General features: G+C 31.8%; 4 protein-coding genes across 4 annotated transcripts; 2 read left to right on the top strand and 2 right to left on the bottom strand.

Annotated features, from left to right (window-relative positions):
- Window positions 1-24: 24 nt before the first annotated feature.
- Window positions 25-1,337, bottom strand: LOC101256237 (calcium-binding protein CML24). Its single transcript, XM_004231939.5, has one exon. It carries the CDS (start codon window positions 1,335-1,337, stop codon window positions 867-869), a length of 471 nt encoding a protein of 156 aa, XP_004231987.1. The 3' UTR covers window positions 25-866.
- An 8,833-nt stretch (window positions 1,338-10,170) lies between these two features.
- FRK3 (fructokinase 3) lies at window positions 10,171-14,934 on the top strand. Its single transcript, NM_001247467.2, has 7 exons — window positions 10,171-10,702; window positions 10,826-11,037; window positions 11,866-12,078; window positions 12,607-12,804; window positions 12,947-13,084; window positions 13,808-13,924; window positions 14,613-14,934. Exons 1-7 carry the CDS (start codon window positions 10,546-10,548, stop codon window positions 14,745-14,747), a joined length of 1,170 nt encoding a protein of 389 aa, NP_001234396.2. The 5' UTR covers window positions 10,171-10,545; the 3' UTR covers window positions 14,748-14,934.
- Window positions 14,935-15,250: 316 nt separating this feature from the next.
- LOC101256538 (polcalcin Nic t 1) lies at window positions 15,251-15,757 on the top strand. The gene has a single exon (XM_004231940.4). The coding sequence runs from the start codon at window positions 15,350-15,352 to the stop codon at window positions 15,602-15,604; it is 255 nt and encodes an 84-aa protein (XP_004231988.1). The 5' UTR covers window positions 15,251-15,349; the 3' UTR covers window positions 15,605-15,757.
- Window positions 15,758-16,674: 917 nt separating this feature from the next.
- Window positions 16,675-19,941, bottom strand: LOC101256823 (probable serine/threonine-protein kinase PBL7). The gene is made up of 6 exons (XM_004231941.5): window positions 18,935-19,941; window positions 18,450-18,707; window positions 18,183-18,358; window positions 17,986-18,065; window positions 17,727-17,874; window positions 16,675-17,242 (listed from the first exon to the last, which is right to left on the bottom strand). Exons 1-6 carry the CDS (start codon window positions 19,491-19,493, stop codon window positions 16,910-16,912), a joined length of 1,554 nt encoding a protein of 517 aa, XP_004231989.1. The 5' UTR covers window positions 19,494-19,941; the 3' UTR covers window positions 16,675-16,909.
- Window positions 19,942-20,267: the final 326 nt, after the last annotated feature.

Genomic DNA, 20,267 nt, shown 5'->3' with positions numbered 1-20,267 from the left:
AGAAACCAATATTTGTGGTAACAATTTGTGAGTAAACTTCCACGGCGATGAAATATATATATTGATAAATCAGAATACTTTTGATTACATATATATTGATAAATCAGAATACTTTTGGTTACAGAGAAAAAATACTACAGCCTAAAATTTAGGTCGGGGCAGCGCCCCAAACCCTCCTTCGGATGGGGGCTCCCACACTCCATAACCCCTGGCAATTTCACCTGTTAAACTTCTTAAATAACTATATATATTAATCAGACTCCACAACCTAATAATTAAGTACTATCTTAGTATTTTCGTGGAAATGGATTAAGATATTGACGGAAAAGTGGAAAAACAGGTGGAAGTAGTATTAAATGCAAAACGCCTTTAATAAATGAAAAACGGCGTTTCGGAGGAAAAAATAAAAACTGACATAGGCGGAGTACATATTTACCACTAGCAATATGAAAGCTACAAGCGCGTTGCCCAATTAACACGATTACAATTCCGTGTGGTCTTGGCACTATCAGCACCTTTGAAAATGCATTTCTTCAAAAGCACTCAAAAGTACCAAAAAAGCAAATAAAAGTAGTAGATAAAATGAGCAGTAACAGAGATGGATTGCGCGTGACTCAATAGTAGATGTCTTAAGACTAATTTTTATTTTTGCAAAGTATTATTCTTACCTTTTTTGAATTATCATAATCCCAAATCAAATAGGATAATAATAAAGTTTTTTGCTGATTCGGAATTTCTTCATACCTAACTACAGTTAGAGTGGATTGACAGCAAAAACGATGGCAGAAACAGAAGCGTATCTACAGAGTTCCGAAATCGGTTGCAAATAAACCTACCGTTGATTCCATAAGTTATGATCCGAAAAGTCACGTCCTACTCATCATCTTCTTAAACTCCTCAAAGTTAACGCATCCATCGCCGTCAACATCCACCTTGCTGATCATACGACGGCAATCCTTGAGCGAGCACTTCTCTCCGAGGCTCTTCATAACAGAATGCAATTCAGCCGCTGTGATTTTGCCGTTTTTGTCCTTATCATACAAGTCGAAAGCCTCCCGAAGCTCCTTATTATCACCGTCCGCTCCTCGCGGACAGTAAAAAGCAGCAAACTCTTTCAAGTCAATAAAACCATCCCCATCAGTATCAACTTCCAACATTATTCTATTTACCTCATCCGGCGACGTCTTACTGCCAAGTGCATTCAGAATCGCGCCAAGCTCCGATAGAGAGATTTTTCCGTCGCCATTGGCGTCAAACTTCCTGAATACCTTCTCGACTCCGTCCATCTCCGCCGATGAAACTGCCGGCTGTTTGGAGTCGCTGGGAGTTTTGGCCATTTGCGGAGACAGTATGGAAGGGAAAAGATGCGGAAGGGGAAGGGGAAGAGTTTTCTTTTTTTTTTGTTCTTTTCAGTTGTGGATTGGTTGCTGGGTATTTATATGGCAGGATCACGCGGTTTGACGCGCAAGAGTGGGATATAATTGTCTGTTACGCGTGATTTCGCGTGAAGTCTACAGTTTTATTTGATGAGGCAGGATAATAAATGTGGACTTACAAATTATGGTAAAAATAATATTTATGCGTTTTGTTTAAAAACGTCCCTATTTAAAGCAATATCTAGAAAATAATAATTAAAATTTCTAATTTTTTTATTTATTACTGACATCAATTAGAAATTTTTTTGAGTAACTTTCACATATTGCAAATAAAAAATTCATTTTTGTTTGTTATGGCAAAGTTTGCATAATTGTGTTCCATAACAAACATAAAACTATATAATTCCATATACATTTATAATTGTATAATTCGCTATCCTATTTCACTGCAATTGTATAATGCATAATTGTTTCGCTGCAATATTTTTATAAAATTTGTTTTGCATACAGTTGAATCGAATTAAAATGTATATATATTGCATAATTATAAGTGTATAGCAAAAAGATATATGTTTTTCTCTCACTTTATACAAAAACATAAACACAATATATACACTTTTGTTGTATAAAGCTAGAGAAAATTGTATTTCACTGCAATTGTATAATTCGCAATTATATAATTTGCTGGCCTTTTTCTCTGCAATATTTGAAGTAAAATGTTTATAAATTATATAATTAAGTGTATAACACGAAGATATATATTTTTGCATGCGTATATACAATTTTCTCGCGCATTATACAAAACAGAAACAGAATTTATACACTTCTGTGTATAAAGCGAGAGAGGCGAGCGAGAATAGAGAGTGGCGAGCGAAATTTTTGGCAAATAGACGCCTGACAAACTTTAGCTAACGTTTACTATGAAGCACAATTAAATCAAACCCTAGCTACTCCATTTATTTTAGGATATTAGTTTACTATTATATACAACTTTCCCAATTTTTTTATCCACGTAGGATACTTATATTAAAAGGAGGTTAATCTTTGAGAAGTTTATCTATAACTATTTTTAGAAAATTATATAATAATTAATATCTACGTACTAGCCCCTAGATGGTTTATTATAAATAGGAGACCATCTAACAAACAATTTAAGTTACCCGTGAATATAGAGCCTTATTTGACTTTTTTTGTGTTTTCTTGTTTTATCATTTTTTTTTAGTAATTTAAGTATTTTAGGCTGATTTAGCATAACAAAATCACAAGTAATTTGTGCAAAAGATATGAGATAATTGTCAAAATGATTGATGTGATGTATATATGGCTAAAAATTATGCTTAATTAGAAACTTAAATATGAATCTTTTGTAATCAATCTATTCTAATAATGTCACATCCTGCCAAATAAAAATAGACTACTGAGCATTCAATTAGTCGAAGAGAAATCGTAAATTAGATGTTAAATAAGTTATTTTTTTCTTTATTAATTATCTAAAAATTAAAAGCCAAATTCATCTATAAATCACTTTAACTAGATGATATTCTTTTTAGACACCTTATATAGGATACTGTTGTATATATAAATCGATCATGCCATTTGTGTCGAGGCTGTTTTACGTTTTTTTTAGGCTGTCTTATGCATATTTAATAAACAAGTGTAAAAGTTTATTATTAACAAAATTCCTTCCGCTTAGCCAATAAGCAATTGACACGATTAGGGTGTAGGAAAAGGTACCCAAGTTGTATAATAGGCTAACATTCCCATTTGTTTAGTAAGAGAGTCAAGGGTCTTCTTAAAATAGAAGTCTTTAAAGCAAAGGAAAAGTGTAAATTTTGTGATTTCTTGAGTATTATTTTATTAAGATCAGTAATCAAAGATTATATGTTTTTAAAACACTTTATTTCCTTTAATAAATTATGTTGGTATAGGGTTTGAATTAAACGAGCCACTAAATTTTTAAATATGAATAATTAACTTAAAAAAGGGAGTATATTTCGATCACTAGCTAATAAGCATAAGATGGGAATTATGATATTATCATTATAAAATATAAGGTGAGGAAAAGTCAATATTATCTAACATACTTAAAAATATGATTAAGTTATCAATGAAAAATGAGAATCATGATATTTAAGATTATTTTTTAAAAAAAAAATTAGAGGTGATAGTCACGCATGATTAACGATTTAGAGTCTTTAGAGTCCATTTGAACGAATGATTAATGATTTAGAGTCAGTTTGAATAGACTAAAAAAAGTAAGGTTTAAGTTAAAAAATAAAAATTGAATTACTTTTAAGTCTAAAAAACAAAAGATAAAGAGAGTTTTACTCTTGATTCTCAACTTTTTAAAAAATTATTTAAAATTATTTTTACTTTGTTTCACACTCTCAAAAAAAAAATTAAAATTTAAAAATAAATTTGATCAACTTTTAAATCAATTCAAATACTCTTAAAGTTGTTACAAAAAACATCAAATAGTAAATGCTTGAAAGAGGACAAGTATCTGTTATGGCGTTGATTAAGTAAATTACGAGCGCTGAGCCTAATTTGAAAACAAAGAAAAAAAAGAAGAAAAAGAGCAGTGACTTAGGGGGTAGGGCGGGTATATTTTGAAAAATATTCTTTTGGAGGGGTTTCATTCGGTATTCAGAGTCCATTGAAACTTTGACTAAATTTAAATCGCGTAATGCAGTGCTCATTCGAATGTGTCACTTTCAACAAGATTTTCTCCATACCCAGGATCTATGAGTGAAGTGTCTCCCCTAGTGCACCACAATTCATGTTGATATTTTAGAAAATATTTGATTTAAGACGATAAATTTATTTAAAATAAGAAAAATGTCTTTTTTTTAATAAATATAAAATAACAAAGTTTTATTGGTGATATTTTACATTTAATATTTTCTTCCTAATTTCCAACCTACCTCATTTTACATTTATTATTTTCTCCATGGTGGATTGGTGGTGTTAATAGAGATGGGAGTTGGGACTAAATTGTAGAGGAGTGAGAGTGAAGATGTTGGGTGAACACCATTATTAGCGTGTAATATCAGATTAAAATTTATTTTTTCTCTCTTTTTTGAAGATTTTTTTTTAAAAAAAAACTTGTTTTCTTAAAAATATTTTTTAAAAACTTTGCTCAATCAAATATTAAAAAAAATCAAAATATTTTTTAACCATAGGAAACTCATCTGGTGTCATCTCAATAATGGGGCATCACATGCTGACGATCTTTGACAACGAAGGATTCTTATCTTTCACTTAACGTTAGCAAATTCGGTATTCAGTTTCAATATATATCCGATTATTATATTATACAAGTCAACTTGGAATAATTATAATTTCTCATAATTGTATTATGTATTTATGGGGATATTTCTTCCTATTTCTGTTTAGTCTTATTATCAAAGTCAAGTTTGAATTTATAAATTCCACTTAAGTATATATTTTGTCGAATAATTTACACCATCAAAACGCGTTTGTATTATGTAATTCAGTTTCTTGTTCCAGTTCGGTATCTAACTTCTTTATTCTATTAAACTTAAGTACTTATTATATTTATTGAAGTAATGGGACATATTACAAATTGACATGACATGGCATTTTACAAATTTTTTCATTGGTAAAAACTGAACTCATTTGGCCATAGATTTTTCAAGTAATATTTGAGCAAAAATTGGCAAATTGTGTTTGTTCGTATAATTTATTATTATTTGACAAATATTTTTGTTAAATATTTCAAATTTCCAAAATGCTTTAGGGCTTGTTTGGCCATAGACTTTTCCCAAATAATATTTGGAAAAAAATTTGGCAAAATAGTGTCATTGTCATACGATTTGTCATTATTTGGCAAATACTTTTGGCAATTTTTTCAAATTCCCAAATACTAATTTTTTCTAGTATTTAGGCCAAATCTCATTATTTGGGAATTTTTTGAAAATTAAAAAATTACCCCTAACTTTTATCTTTTACAAAAACATCCTCTATAGTATTTATTTGCGTTGTATTGCATAATTTTTTATGTGAACATCAAAGTAATGGTGAAATATTCAAGGAATATTAAATGAATCAATATGGTTGTTGATGAAAATGATGAACAATAGGCTCAAGGTAACAAAGTCATGTGTTTTGTCTGTTTCACGATGTATGGAATGATGTTTGTTGCACTCACTACAAACTATCACATTACTCTAGTGTCATGTACACTATTTGTTACTGTTGCAACGAACATCCAATTGACTTGTAATACAAATTTATAATTAGTTTTGATAGTTTTTAGAACTTATGGGTATAAGTGATATTTTTCTAAAAAGTGAAATATATTTCTCAAATAAACACATGGTGAGATTTCACCCAAATTTTCACTCAAATAATATTTAGAAATTTATGGCCAAACCCTAGCTAATTTTTTTTAGTATTTGGGTCAAATCTCATTATTTGGGTCTTTTAGAAATTAAAATATTACACCAAACTTTTATCTTTTACAAAACCTCCTCTATAGTAATTGTTTGCGTTGTTTACATAAACCAAAATAATGATGAAATATTCGATGAATCTGAAAGTGATGATATGATTATTAATGAAAATGATGAACAATTGGCTCAGGGTAACAAAGTCATGTGTTATGTCTACTTCAGAATGTATGGAATGATGCTTGTTTCACTCAATTCAAACTACCACATTCCTCGAGTGTCATGGACACTGTTTGTTATTTGTTGTAACGAAGATCCAATTGACTTATAATACAAATCTATGATTAGTTTTGATAATTTTTAAAATTTATAAATATAAATTATATTTTTCTACAAAAATGAAATATATTTCTCAAATAATATTTATCAAAAATATTTAAAAATCTATGACCAAACACTAGCTAAATCAAAAATATTTTTCCTCCTGCTCAAGCCCAACTATTCCAGCTCTCTATATTAGGTATCCATTTCTTTCTATTAGATCTAGGTCACTCTATACCATTTAATATATGTGATGCTAAAGAGTACCACGTACGTATTGTGTTTGCATTTCCACGTTACTTCATTTATTTTCATAGAGGTTTTTGAGATTAAGTTTGATCGCATTTTTTATTTTTTTATAACACATTATTGATTTGATATAGGTGTGGGTGTGAGATTCGTATCTAATTTGATCAATTAATTTTGACTACTTTGATGAAAATTGACGGAATAAGCATGGTATTCATTACAAAGCAAAATAAATGTGAAATTGAAGAAAAAGGAAATACCTTTTATAAAGAAATTCATATATCATTCATTTTCCTTTAATCTCTTTTTCTGATTCTCCTCATGTTTTTCACATAATATCTCATAATTTATGTTTTATAATACTATTTTTAAATATTTTAATCACGTTTAGGTGAATCCTGGCATTCTTATCCATACATGGATTGATTTTTTGCCAAATCTTAAATATTAGATCATGAAGATTTCGATTCCTAAATCAATACTAATATCAAACCTGAGTCCAAGCAACTTGGTCTAGGTATGCTAATCCACTCTTAATACATTTTCATTTTTTATATATATATATATATATATGTAATATAAAATATTTGTGAAAAGGAAATGATGAACTTTCGGCCTAATAAATTGCAAAAAAATAGGTTATAAGGCCATTATTGATTAAATTCCTATTATTTGAATTATAACCAACTACCAATGACAAAAATCTGAAGTGTCAACAAGGACAATCAAAGGGCCACAATTGTATTAACCAAGAACAAGAATTATGATAAATGTTACTTACTAAATAATTTAATAGAGTGAAATGCACTAGGATAAATATGATTTTGACGTAAATTAGTGGAGTATTAATATTATTCGTTTAATCCAGTTGAATACACAACTGATTAATTTGACTGAAAACTGTGTCGGCGGTGGATTCCTTCAAAATTATGAATGAAGCTAAGTAAGAATCGATTTGGTTTAGTGTAAATATAATTGTTTAGTTTTTTTGAAATTCTATCATGTCCGGTAGTTGGCATCTACTTTTGGCGGTGCTTAACCTGTTGTGGTCGTTGGTCCAGATGTCCCATAAAAGGGTATCAACTTAATTCAAACTTTATACTGTGTCTTATGCTCCATTCAAATAATTCATTACTTTACTAGCTGTGGTGCATTGGGTGGAGTTTCGTCTCGGTTTTAATTCGGAACATGAAGAAAATTCTATTAAAAGTGTCACTCTCAAATGGTCCTACATTGTGCTATTTAAATTTAGTCAGAGCTTCAATATAAACTTTGAACATTGAATGAAAATTCAAAAATAAAATGTGTGGTGGAAAAAGACTACTTTTTTTTTTTTTGGCATCTTGTGCCATAAACCCTCGTTGGGCTGTTAATTTTGCAATGAGTTCCATAAATTAAAAAAATCTCAAGCTATCGTGATAGTCAAAAAGAGAAATTAAGGTGGGTGAGTTCGTACTAATTATGTTTTATGTGGTCTTTTATTATGGTTAGAACTTTAATTTTGATCAATTTAATCATGATAAAAATTATCATAAAAATAATTAAATTAAATTAAAATAATAAATTTTATTTTAATCATTGAAAGCTAAGAATACCATACGTGGTATTCTTTAATAAGAAATTTTATTATTAAGGTTAGAACAATCGCTGCAATACTAATATCATTATCCGTGGTTCGACCAAAATTGATCAATTTTTTCTTAAGAACAGATAAAAGTTTATATACATAACGTGTAATGTTACATTAGTTGATTTTATGTATCTAAATAAATTACCTATATACACATCTTTATTTTTCATAATTTCCTATCATTTAAAAATATTTCTACAATCCTTCTTTTTCCTTTTAAATCTATTGTTCCAGATAGATAAAGTTCTACACGTTTTTCTTTTTATTTTTACTCCTTATTTCACTTTCTCAATCTCTTTCTATTTTTACTCACTCTATCTCTTCCTATTTTCACTCCCTCAATCTTTACTTCTTTCATTTTTAAATTTTTAGATTTAATTCTCTCTATTTTCAGTAATATCTCTCCACATTTTTTAAAAAACAACTTAAGTTTTCGCTTTATAATTTTTTCCAAAAAATTATCGGATTTTCCTCCATTTTCACCTTCACAATATGCATAAGGGAAAGGTAAAAGATATGATGTATTCATATTGCTTTCTGCAAAAAAATCAGTTTTAGGAGATCATCTTTTGCTGGTGAAACTACATTATGAAATGAAAAGAAGTAGTCCCTACCAAATGTATCATTTGTTCATGTATCAAGTGTTGCTATGTATCTTCTACGGTTATTCAAATTTAGAAAAATATGTTTCCGTAAACAATATCAAATTATATTCGTGATACATTTGTGAGCGAAGAAATCGAGGAAGGATACATGCTCGAGCTTTAAATCTATTGTTTTACAAATTTTCAAAATTCCTCATTTTTTCGCATTAAATTAATGTATCAGCGCATCAGATTAATGTATCTCACGCATCAGATTAATGTATCATGTATAAAATGTAATGTATCTTACTTAACGATTAATGTATCGACGCTTATTTTAGTTATGATACGTAAATTCAAATTTATACTAAATGTATTTGATACATAACAATTAACAAAAAGTAATGTATCGATCTCAAACAATTATTATAATGTATTTTTAAAAAAATTTAAAGTGTTGTATTTCTCAAATAAAATAACAGACATAAATAATAATGTGTCAAACACTGTTTTTTAAATTATGATACGTAAATTTAAATTTATACTAGATGTATCTTATACATAACAATTACCAAACAATAATCTATCGATCTTAAACTTAAAATCTTATGGACAACACTTTCTTATTTAATGTATTTAGTAAAAATATAATATTTATCAGTTCAATCGAAAGGATCTTCATGATCTCAAACAAAAGAACATACATAAATAATAATATATCATGCACTAATTTTTTAGTTATGATACGTAAATTTCAATTTATACTAAATGTATTTGTAATATAACAATTGCCAAATAATAATGTATTGATCTCAAACCTAAAATTTTATGGGCAACACTTTCTTATTTAGTGTACCTAGTAGAAATACAACACTTATCAATTTAAATTGAAAAGATCTGATATATTTTCTCAAAAATTTTGATAATTTTTAATCAAAATTGAAAGAATCTTCAATGAATTAGGAGAATAATTTTGAAATTCAAAATTTTCGTCTATTTTTAATCAAAATGGAAAGGATCTTCAATGACTGGAGAAGTTCTTGAATCAAAATCGAAAATATATTTGATGAACTTGAAGATTTACAAAAGAAATCGTTTGTCCAACAACATTTCCATACAATCCTTCATAACTCATCCCCCTTTTCAAAATTTCGATATATTTTTTTTATGAAACAAATAGAATGATGAACAAGAAGAAGAAATTTAATTTTTTGATTTTTTTTGGGTTGTTACAATATAGAATTTTGAATTCTTGATAATAATTTTGAATGGAATATTTATTTAATTTTCAATTTTTTCCCTTAATTAGTGGAACAAATGGATACTATGAGATTTTAAATTGATTTTTTACTATTTTTTTTCTTTAATAAGTACAACAGATTGATACATAATGTATCAATAATAATGCATCCGACTCGTTAATTATGTATCTAAATTGTTTAAAAAATATAAAATTTATGTTATTATAAAAATAATAAATTTATGTAATTATAAAAATAATAGGAATAGAAGATACACTATATTATTTACGTAAGTTATACAATAAATTTCCGTTGCGTGGTTATTGATTTTAAGCAAAGCATGATTAAATGGAAAACAATTGGTATGAACCATAGCACTAATAAGCAAGTGGGTAAATCATGATTTTTGTCTGACAAGTGACAGGGATAACTAGAGGTCGTCGTCGGCTAGTCTTTGGGCCATCCAACAAAACAAAACTTGTATGTTAGCCAATTTCGATTCATTGATTTCTCCGCTGCTACTATTTTCCCCAACAGAAAGAATTGCTTCAAAATTAGGGTTTATTGCCTGAAAATTACTAGTTTTACAACGATTGCTCCAATACCTTCTCCTAATTTCCATTTTAGTTGCTGAAATTTTGACGCCTGATGTAACTGTATTTTAGGTTTTAATTGTGAAATACGAGTTTCTCAGATCAGATCAGTTCCTCTGGTTTTTTTACTTTCTAATAAATGGCTCTTCATGCTACTGCTTTCTCCTTCACTGGAGTTTCTACTTCAAGTAAATCTTCCAGAAGCGCTTTGCTTTCAGTCTTTCCTCTTCCTAGAAGATGCACTGTCAAAGCAACTTCCCAGTATCCGCACAGCTTTCCTCGATGTAAAATCCAAGGTGTTCATCTTTTTAAATTTAGTCTACTTTCAGAAGACTGGATTTATCATTTATATGTGTTTGTTGAAAATTAGTTAATTTTGTATTTTGTACTTTCTTCTTCAACTATATTTTTACTTTAAGGAAGAGCATTGCCAAGTGACAATGGGCTAGTGGAGAAGGATGAATCTTCTCTTGTTGTGTGCTTTGGAGAAATGCTCATTGATTTTGTTCCGACTACAAGTGGGCTTTCATTGGCTGAAGCTCCTGCATTTAAAAAGGCTCCTGGTGGTGCACCAGCTAATGTTGCTGTTGGTATTTCCCGTCTTGGTGGTTCATCAGCTTTCATTGGCAAGGTATAATTTTGCAAAACTACTTTTTTTTTACCTTCTATATGAATTCGATGTGCTAAACGTAGGTTTGAATGAATCTATAACAGTAGATAAGTTCATTGAAGTTCAACAAGTGTTTAGACAGTTAGTTTTTCGGTCAAGTACATGTATGATCTTGAAGTTAGGCTACTTATCTTGACTATTAGGACCAATTCCAGGCTGTAGGAGGAGGAAACTCTTTGTTGTTGTTTAGTTTCCTCTATTCAAAACATATGACAGTGTCTGGTTACGGAAATAACATTAGAAGCTGCAAGACAATTCACTTAGTTGGAACAATCAATCTTTAATGCATGGTTGAAATTTTGTTATATCTGAATAGAAATCTGAAACTTGCTGTGGAAACATCAGTTGCTCCAACGTATCCCGTGTACCATGGTGATCCGACATCTAATGTTATGTGCTTGTCAAATACCTATTTCTTTGGCATACTAATTACAATAATGATATCATATATCTTAGTCTATATCATTAATGAAGAACAGCTTTGCTCTCATCCTTGACTCACTACTCTGAACTACTGCACTCAAATCAGGAAACTCATCTTAATATGCAGCAGGGTCATCTTTGTTCTGCTCAGGAGGTTTTTGATAATTTGATTGGCTGTTGAAGAATCATATTCCACAAAATTTGATTGACTTGAGATTATGTGAATGAAAATAATCTATCAAAAAGAGTACGTGAAGATGGGTCGTCAAAACGAATATGTGAAGATGTTATAAATTACAAAAGCATAGGCCTTTTCAAATATTTAAGCATTTTATGATATGTACTTATAATTTGTAATCCAATCAGGTTGGTGAAGACGAATTTGGTTACATGCTTGCTGAGATTTTGAAGGAGAACAATGTCAACAGTGATGGTATGCGATTTGATCCAGGTGCTCGCACTGCTTTAGCATTTGTAACACTGAGAAAGGATGGAGAACGTGAATTTATGTTCTATCGTAACCCAAGTGCTGATATGTTGCTTCAAGAGGATGAACTTGATTTAGAGTTGATCAGGAAGGTAATGAGGTTCTTTTATCCTTGAGATATAAGTAGTAGTTCATAGTTTCATTATAGCAAAAGAATAAAGAGGGACGAGAAGAGCAAAATATAGGATCATAATTTGAAACTGAAATTGGTTATGGTTTTTCATGAGATACCTCCAGTCATAAGACCTTCTGTGTTCATCCTCTTTGTTACTTCTGCTAAGAGTAAGTTACTTATTTATATGACTATTGAATATATTAAAAACCTTATGCAGTTCATGATTTGGTTCAAGAGTACCTTCCAATCCAAATCTTCAGATTTTTAAAGACCATCTGATTTGAGAATGTATGAGCATTTTGTATGCTTTCTGGAAAGCATGTTATTCTAGTAGTCCGCCAAACCTTAACAATACTTCTATACAATGTTGTTTTCCTTATTGCAACAGTTTGATCATGATACTTAACATTTCTTCTGCTGTTTTTGGTGTGGACTCTTACTAGTAAATTATACTTAGATGGTCAATTTGATAGTGATACCCAATGATTCCTATTCCGTATGACAGGCAAAAGTTTTTCATTATGGTTCCATAAGTCTGATTACGGAGCCATGCAAATCAGCCCATATTGCAGCTGCAAAAGCTGCAAAGGATGCTGGTGTGATCTTATCCTATGATCCCAATTTGAGGCTTCCATTGTGGCCATCTGCAGAAAGTGCTAGAGAAGGAATCCTTAGCATATGGAATACTGCTGATATAATTAAGGTACTTTGTTGCAAATGTCCAATGTAAAATTTTACTACTTGTTAATGGAAATATATTTTATCTTGCAAGAGAGTCGGTCTGGAGAGTCTGAATTTTCATATGCAATGTTACCTATGATGTTTCAGCTGCTTGTTATCAACAGATAAGTGAAGAAGAGATTTCGTTTTTGACACAAGGAGAAGATCCTTATGATGATAATGTTGTCCGTAAGTTGTACCATCCAAACCTCAAGTTACTCCTCGTCACAGAAGGTCCAGAAGGTTGCCGATATTACACCAAGGTGAGCTTCTAAGATGTGGTAAAACTCAGCGTTATAAATATTATTCAACTCTGCTGCATGCCTGTTTGTTCTTCTAGACAAACTGTAATTGTTACTGCATCCCACTCTACACAATTGATGTGCTTAAGCAAATGATGTGGTAATTCTTTATCATGTAGTTGAGAAATCTCTGTATTTGTTCCTTTATGTCTTCAGATGTAAAATTCATCTTTCATAACTTCTTAGACTATTTCAACATTTATTAAATATACAATCTGCTGTTGGGTTACCAAGATTTGTGCGCATGGATGCTTTGCCTTTTTAACCAGTCGATCCCTAGCTGAACAAGTATATGATTATCTATGTTAGAGTTGATTGGCTTGTTGCTTTATTAATCTAGAATCAATATAGATTCATCACAGAAGGACTTAATCAATTGCTCTGTTATACCTGTAAAAATATTACTGATAATAATCCCTTGCTCTCTCTTCATCAAAAAAAAGTCCCTTGCTCTCTGAAGTTTATTTTAGAAGATTCTTTATTCGGTTTTCTTTTGTGATACATGATCAGGAAACAGAATGACTACTGTTTCTTCTATTTTCTTGAAAAGCTAATTAGAGGTTGTCTGATTAGGAATACTAGAATTTAAGCTGATGTTGCATACCCAGATTTGCCAGATACCACTATATATGAAAGGTAAAAAGAAAAGAGTTCTCTGATGTTGCTTTGAATCATGAAAAATAGGATTTCAGTGGACGAGTTAAGGGTATAAAGGTGGACGCTGTGGACACCACAGGTGCTGGAGATGCTTTTGTAGCCGGAATATTGTCACAGCTAGCATCTGATGTCTCTCTGCTTCAGGTATTGCCTTAATGCCTTTTGTATTAAAGCGAATTATGTTCTGTAGTTTTAATGTTCCATTATCCTGCATTCTGTTGGCTACCACTTTACATTTCTCATTGTGTAGATGGTTTCTCATGTCATGTTATCTAATGAGCAAAGAAAAATTGACACTGTCTATAGTTTGTTCACTAGGTGTGTATCTTCAGTATAAGTACATTAAAGGACCTATGTGATTTACTTGTAGTGACTATATTTTACTGTGTCATTGAAACCTCTTATAGTTAATACCCTAGATAATGTCACTCACATATGCAATCCAGTGATATAAGGCAGCTGAAAGATCACAAGTTTAACAACTGTCATCTTTGATGAAGCTAAGACCACTACTAAGACAATGTCGCATCCTTGTTCTCTTGCTGTAGCTACTTCTGAAACAAAAACTGAAGGTGCTGAACCAATTAATTTGAATTCTCAATGTAAGATTGAAAAGTCTCATATCGGTGGTTAATGATATGAGTGGTATACTGATATGGACTTAGGCAATCCTCCTCTCATGAGCTAGCTTTTGGGGTTGAGTTAAAGCCCAAGACCCATTTCCTTACTCTCAAACATCAACCTGTCTTTCCATTTGGTGTTGAACTTTCTTTATACTTTAAAGTCAAAGCACAGATCCCTTAAATGCTAATTCTGAATCTGATTTCTTTAGGATGAGGGCAAGCTTCGAGATGCCCTTAGTTTTGCTAATGCCTGTGGTGCATTGACCGTGATGGAGAGAGGAGCAATTCCAGCTTTGCCTACAAAAGAAGTAGTGTTGAACGCCTTGCTCAAGTCAGTTGCATAATATCCATCCGACCTATTAATCGGTTGCCATTTAAATGCACTTGCAAAAAGATCTCCATGTGCTCCTTGCATAGTTCTTGTAGGGTAAAAGAATATTGTATAACCACATTAGCCAATAATCGAGAATAATTTCTGATAAATATGTGGTAGTTCATAACCCACATTATTAAGCACATGTATTTATTCAAGATCAATGTTCAATTCTTTTGGGTAATGCATTGGTTTGATTCAGTCATTCACTCATTCTCAATTTGAAGTGTTTATGTCTGTCAACGGCGTTTTCCCAACTGCGCACAATTTTGAAAGGTGTCAAAATGTTGTCAGTGTTTGTTTTGGGAGTCAACATTTATTTCCTTCCACAAAGTGTAAACAGATTGGTTGTTGCAAATATTTTGTTAAGACCATGAAACCTCAAGAAGTTTTTTCACAAAGCCCGAGTCCTAAGGCTAAGGATGGCCAAACAAACTAGTAATAATACCTCTTTATAAACCAAATGGTAACTCATTTTGCGGATCTAATTAAGTTGCCAAAAACAAAAACTCAGACCAACTTTGCCTACATTATAACCATCGCAAAAGAAAAAGGCAAAGAAGAAATCAAAGAATGGCTGAAGATCCACAAGACGTAGCCGATCGCGAACTAGTCTTCAAGCGTTTTGATTTAAATGGTGATGGGCAAATTTCTTCAGCAGAACTTGGAGAGGCCTTGAAGATGCTAGGCTCTGTAACCTCTGAAGAAGTCCAGTATATGATGGCTGAACTTGATACTGATGGGGATGGCTTCATTTCTTTTAAAGAATTCGAAGAATTTGCTCGAGCCAATAGAGGTTTGATCAAGGATGTTGCTAAAGTATTCTAGCTTTCTTGATGCACAAACTTAACCATTAGAAACCGATTTTAGGTGGTTTTTGCAGGTTCAAACTGAATCCATTGCTTTCAGCTCGAACTATGTATACGAATGCAACATATGTTTAAAATGTATACATATAATAAAATCATACTCATTTTGAAATCATCGACTCTAACATATAATTTTGATATATGTGTCACTTTCAAACATGTGTTGGTTTTTCCTTCTTTCTTCTTTTTTTCGTTAAAAAAAAATTAATTAAAATTTAGTTAAACTGCAACGTCTTATTCCTTACATTATTGTTGACGTGGATTGTAGGTATAATATCTCTTCTTTTGGTTTATTAATTATTTGGTTGGTTCTAAGTTGTTTGGTTTAAATAAAATTTATACATTTAGGCAACTAGGCTCAACAACATTGAACTACAAATTTGTCTGCCTTGCATTATAAATAGATAATTTTCATTATTTGGGGTCCTATGTGAGAGAGTTTTAGCTGTCATTATATCATAATCAGCAATCTCAAATAATTTCAAGGTTTATTGGTGTACTAATCTTCCTATCTTTTCTTAAATACCTAACCTGAAACAGATTGATTAACTTCAGTTTTGTTAATAAAGAAAGAGATTAAACGTACCATCAATAGAGAGAAAAAAATAGAGAATATGTTGTCAATTTCCTAAAAGTTTTTAGAAATCCAAAAAGAGTTGTATTCAACAAGAAAGTTTATGAAGGTCATCATACCTTTTAAACAAACAGAATTTACTATTAATTTGGTGGCCTACTGTAGATTGTCATCAACTGCTCACACTTAATTTAACGTTGAGAAATATGGCAACAGTTATTAGTTACCCCAGACTTTTCGGAACAAATTCAGATTTAGCCAAGCTGCAATGAGATATTAGACCCAAGGTGAAAAAAACGAAAAAAAAGTCTTTACACCAGTGGGAGATACAAACTACCAGGTAGAGGCGATCACCGCGGTTATCCAATTAAAAAGGGAAGAAAAAGAACGAAACACAATGCATTTAGATAACCAGAGGGAGTCTGAACTTACAATCAAGGAAAGAAGTAAGATCATGCCAGAAAACAATTCACAAAGTTCTTTATGTTATCTCACAAAAGAGAAACTATTCATATTTCCCCACCAAAATCAGGGACAAAATATATATACAAACAGCCTATTCTTCAATCAGATCACCACTTTTCTATCTACATGTTAAAGAGCTTATCAGTTGTCACCCTAGAATCTTAGAATGGAGGTGGGGGAAAAAGAACAAGGAGAAAAAAATAATCAAATTAATCGTCTTCATATTTAACGACAATAAAAATCATCATCTTCAAAGTCAGGTACTCCTAACATTGCCAATGCTAAGTGACTATTCATTTCACTCTTTGTCCGCTGCAATTGGGGATCAATCACACAATTATTACTGGAAATAGACTTCTTCCTCGTCAAGGAACGAACTTCTGTGCCTCTCAATATGGCAGTGATCTCATCCATGTTGGACCTTCGAGACTCTTCAGTGTGTATACATGCAGCTGCTGCTTGAGTCATCCGAGCTATTTGTTGTAGGTTCTTTTGAGGGAATTTGAGTCTTGGATCAAGAAACTTTTCAAGAGATCCTTGCTGCAGCAGTGGCTTTGCCTGAAAAAAGCAGAGAAGACGAATATAATTTCCAATTCTTGTCAAAAAGAACAATATATGATCTAACTGGTTAAGCAGTCAAATCATGGTAATAGCACCAAGGATAGCAAATGGTCCCAATGCTGCCAAATTTTGATGCAGAGAGGCCTTAAACAGTCGATCGACAAGGAATAAAGATCCTATGTGGCAGTGACCATTTAGAATATAAAGGTTTAAACATAAGCAAGGGTGAAGGCGACCATTTAAAACCAAATAGAAGGAAGGAAACTCACTGGCCTGAATAATTTACTCACACATCACTAGCTATGTCAAAAAAGTTCTGATTGGTGAAATTTATAACTATGTAGCAACTTTGGCATAGGTTATGCCAGGTAATACGTAGGCTTGCATTAACAATTACCAATCACTATAGCAAAACTGATATAATTATCACAAATAAAGGAGATATGATCACAGCTAGGCATAAATTAAAGCAAGAACCTACCCACAACACTAAGTTCTCTTCTCCTGGTCCTCTTTTTGCTTCAATTGGCTTCCTTCCAGTTAGCAGCTCCAGGAGGACAACTCCAAAGGCATAAACATCGGTTTTATCGGACACTTTACCATGCTGAAAATATTCAGGAGCTAAATAGCTGCATATGCAATTCAAAGATTGAAATATTAGGATGTTCTTTATCGTCAAGCAAAGTAAGGTTTTAATTCATAGCCAAGCCTATTCAAGAGTGTCAAGATAGAAAATATACCCAAAGGTTCCTTTAACTGTTTTACAAAGGAAAGGTACAGAAGGTGCAGGAGTCCATGTAGCTAAACCAAAGTCACACAACTGCATATATTAAGGAAAGGATTAAAACACAGAATCTATCAAACAACAACCTGTTCACTAGCAGATATGCGTGAATAACCAATTTGAGCTGTTAAATATGAATGTTCCTTTCATTACCTTGGGCGTCTTTTTGGATGAGAGAAGAATGTTGGAGGGTTTGATGTCCCTGTGAACAACACACCTCTCAGTGCCATAATGCAAGTACCCGATTGAATCAGCAATGCCTACAGCCACCTTATACCGCGTAGACCATGGAAGTACTGGACCACCCTTCACTCCCCTCTTCTTCTTATCTGTGAATGAAATTCTATCTAAATTAGTACCAAAGAAAAACTGAAATAATAATGACCTTATTAAGAACAAAAGGGAACCAAGTATTCTCACCATGTAAATACCGCTCTAAACTTCCACCAGATACATACTTGTATACCAAAAAGAAACCCTCCTCTGGATCAATACAAAAACCCACCAGAGGAACAATGTATGGGTTGTGAAGAGAACTAGCAATCATTAACTCCCTACAAAATGCCTTTGGAGACTCCTTGTCTTCCCTATCTAACCGCTTAATCGCAACAGTAGTCCTCATAAATCCAACTCTTCCTCTGAAAACATAGCTCAATGCTCCTCTTCCCAAAACTCTACCTAATCAATTCAAGAAAAGCAATCAACATCACATGAATATCTCTTTCAACAACAACACACCCAATATAATTCCACAAGTGGGGTCCAATAAGGGTAGAGTAAACACAAACCTTACCCCTGCCTTGGGAGGTAGAGAGGTTGTTTTCAATTGATCCTCGGACACAAATTTCTCTTTCAAACAGGAGAAAGTGAAAAAACTTAAGAAATTGAAATAAACAATTGAATACCTTTTGAAAAATTCCTAGTAGCAGAAGCAATCTCAGGATAGGTAAACCTAATTAAAGAATGAGTCACAGGAGAAATACTCCTCTCAAGTGATTGAATTTTCCTCCATTTTAGCTCTCTAGACAGGGGATCAGTTAACCCGTTATCCAAATTCACCATCAAAACAGTGGCAGAAGAACATTTATTAACATTCATAGACTCAAGCTCAACCTGAGAGCAAAAACTAAACCTAAAAGAGGAATGAACCGAATGTGGCTCCGCATTAATCAACTCAGTACCACATGCTCCTGACTCAGCAAGCAACCAAGCCTTATTATGCTCCAAACTGCTAACACCTTCATCCTTCTCACCGTTATCCTCGCCGGAAGCTCGCCGGCGACGGGTCGGAACAAAACAAGCCAACCCAAAATCCCAAATCATTCTGTATATTAAAGACTTGATTTTTAACTCTTCATTTCCACAATGGTTATCTGTATCAGTGGCTAAAGCTTGAGTCTTTAAAGGGTATGAACTGTGAAGAGGCTCCACAGAGTTAGTAAAACTATTTGGAATAAACCCCATTTAGAGAACGGATCTCGAAAACAACACAGAAACCCACAAACCCAAAAATCAAGAAAATGAAGGAATCAAGAAAAGTGAACAACTTTGCTTGTAGGGAAGGAAAAAGTTACTTACTTTCAGTATATATAAAAAAGAAAGAGAGCATTGGAGAATAAAGAATCAAATACTGTAATGAAAAAGTGTGAAGAGATTTTGATTATATGCTGGAAATGGAGACAGAGAGAAAGAGAAAGATGGCTAAAAAAAGAGTGATCCAGTTTAATTTTTGAGTTGATGGAATTACTGGCATTATTTATACCAAGAATGAGAAAAATGTGAATTGAGATAATAAATGCAAGATTCTTGGTGTTAAGGTTTAACAAGTCAAGCAGAAACCACAAGAATGATGCTTGGAAGGGCCTTATTATTTATTGGGGATTTTTGGATAAGTTTTAAGACAAATTTAGGAACAGATTTATTTGGTAGTTTAAGGGTAAGTTAAGGGTTAATCTGGTGTTGGAAATTGGAATATTAATTAATAGTGCAACAATTAAGTTGGAAAATAGATAAGATGATACTCCTTCTCTCTAATTATTTGCTATTTTTTCTTTTTTAATTTGTTCTTAATTACCTGTTTATTTTGATAAATTAAAAAAAAATTACTTATTATATCCTCAATTAATTATTTAATAAAAGATTGATTTTTTTTAAAATCTGAAGTTTTTAATTCATCCACTTTATAATTAATATGGGTTAAATAGTTAACTCACTATGTCAATAATTATTTTCTTAATA

The sequence above is a fragment of the Solanum lycopersicum genome, chromosome 2, assembly GCF_036512215.1.
Source record: "Solanum lycopersicum chromosome 2, SLM_r2.1".
NCBI classification, from domain to species: domain Eukaryota; kingdom Viridiplantae; phylum Streptophyta; class Magnoliopsida; order Solanales; family Solanaceae; genus Solanum; species Solanum lycopersicum.
The sequence above is the reverse complement of the archived record's forward strand: the minus strand, read 5'-3'. Positions and strand labels throughout refer to the sequence as shown.

Excerpts from the sequence above, each read along its gene's own strand:
- LOC101256237 (XM_004231939.5), bottom strand. The coding sequence starts at position 1,337 with ATGGCCAAAACTCCCAGCGACTCCAAACAGCCGGCAGTTTCATCGGCG.
- FRK3 (NM_001247467.2), top strand. The coding sequence starts at position 10,546 with ATGGCTCTTCATGCTACTGCTTTCTCCTTCACTGGAGTTTCTACTTCA. Across the intron at positions 12,079-12,606 it reads ATTTAGAGTTGATCAGGAAG|GCAAAAGTTTTTCATTATGG; the intron begins GTAATGAGGTTC and ends TCCGTATGACAG. Across the intron at positions 13,925-14,612 it reads CTGATGTCTCTCTGCTTCAG|GATGAGGGCAAGCTTCGAGA; the intron begins GTATTGCCTTAA and ends TGATTTCTTTAG.
- LOC101256538 (XM_004231940.4), top strand. The coding sequence starts at position 15,350 with ATGGCTGAAGATCCACAAGACGTAGCCGATCGCGAACTAGTCTTCAAG.
- LOC101256823 (XM_004231941.5), bottom strand. The coding sequence starts at position 19,493 with ATGGGGTTTATTCCAAATAGTTTTACTAACTCTGTGGAGCCTCTTCAC. Across the intron at positions 18,708-18,934 it reads TACTAGGAATTTTTCAAAAG|GTAGAGTTTTGGGAAGAGGA; the intron begins GTATTCAATTGT and ends TGAATTGATTAG. Across the intron at positions 18,359-18,449 it reads TTTAGAGCGGTATTTACATG|ATAAGAAGAAGAGGGGAGTG; the intron begins GTGAGAATACTT and ends TTTCATTCACAG.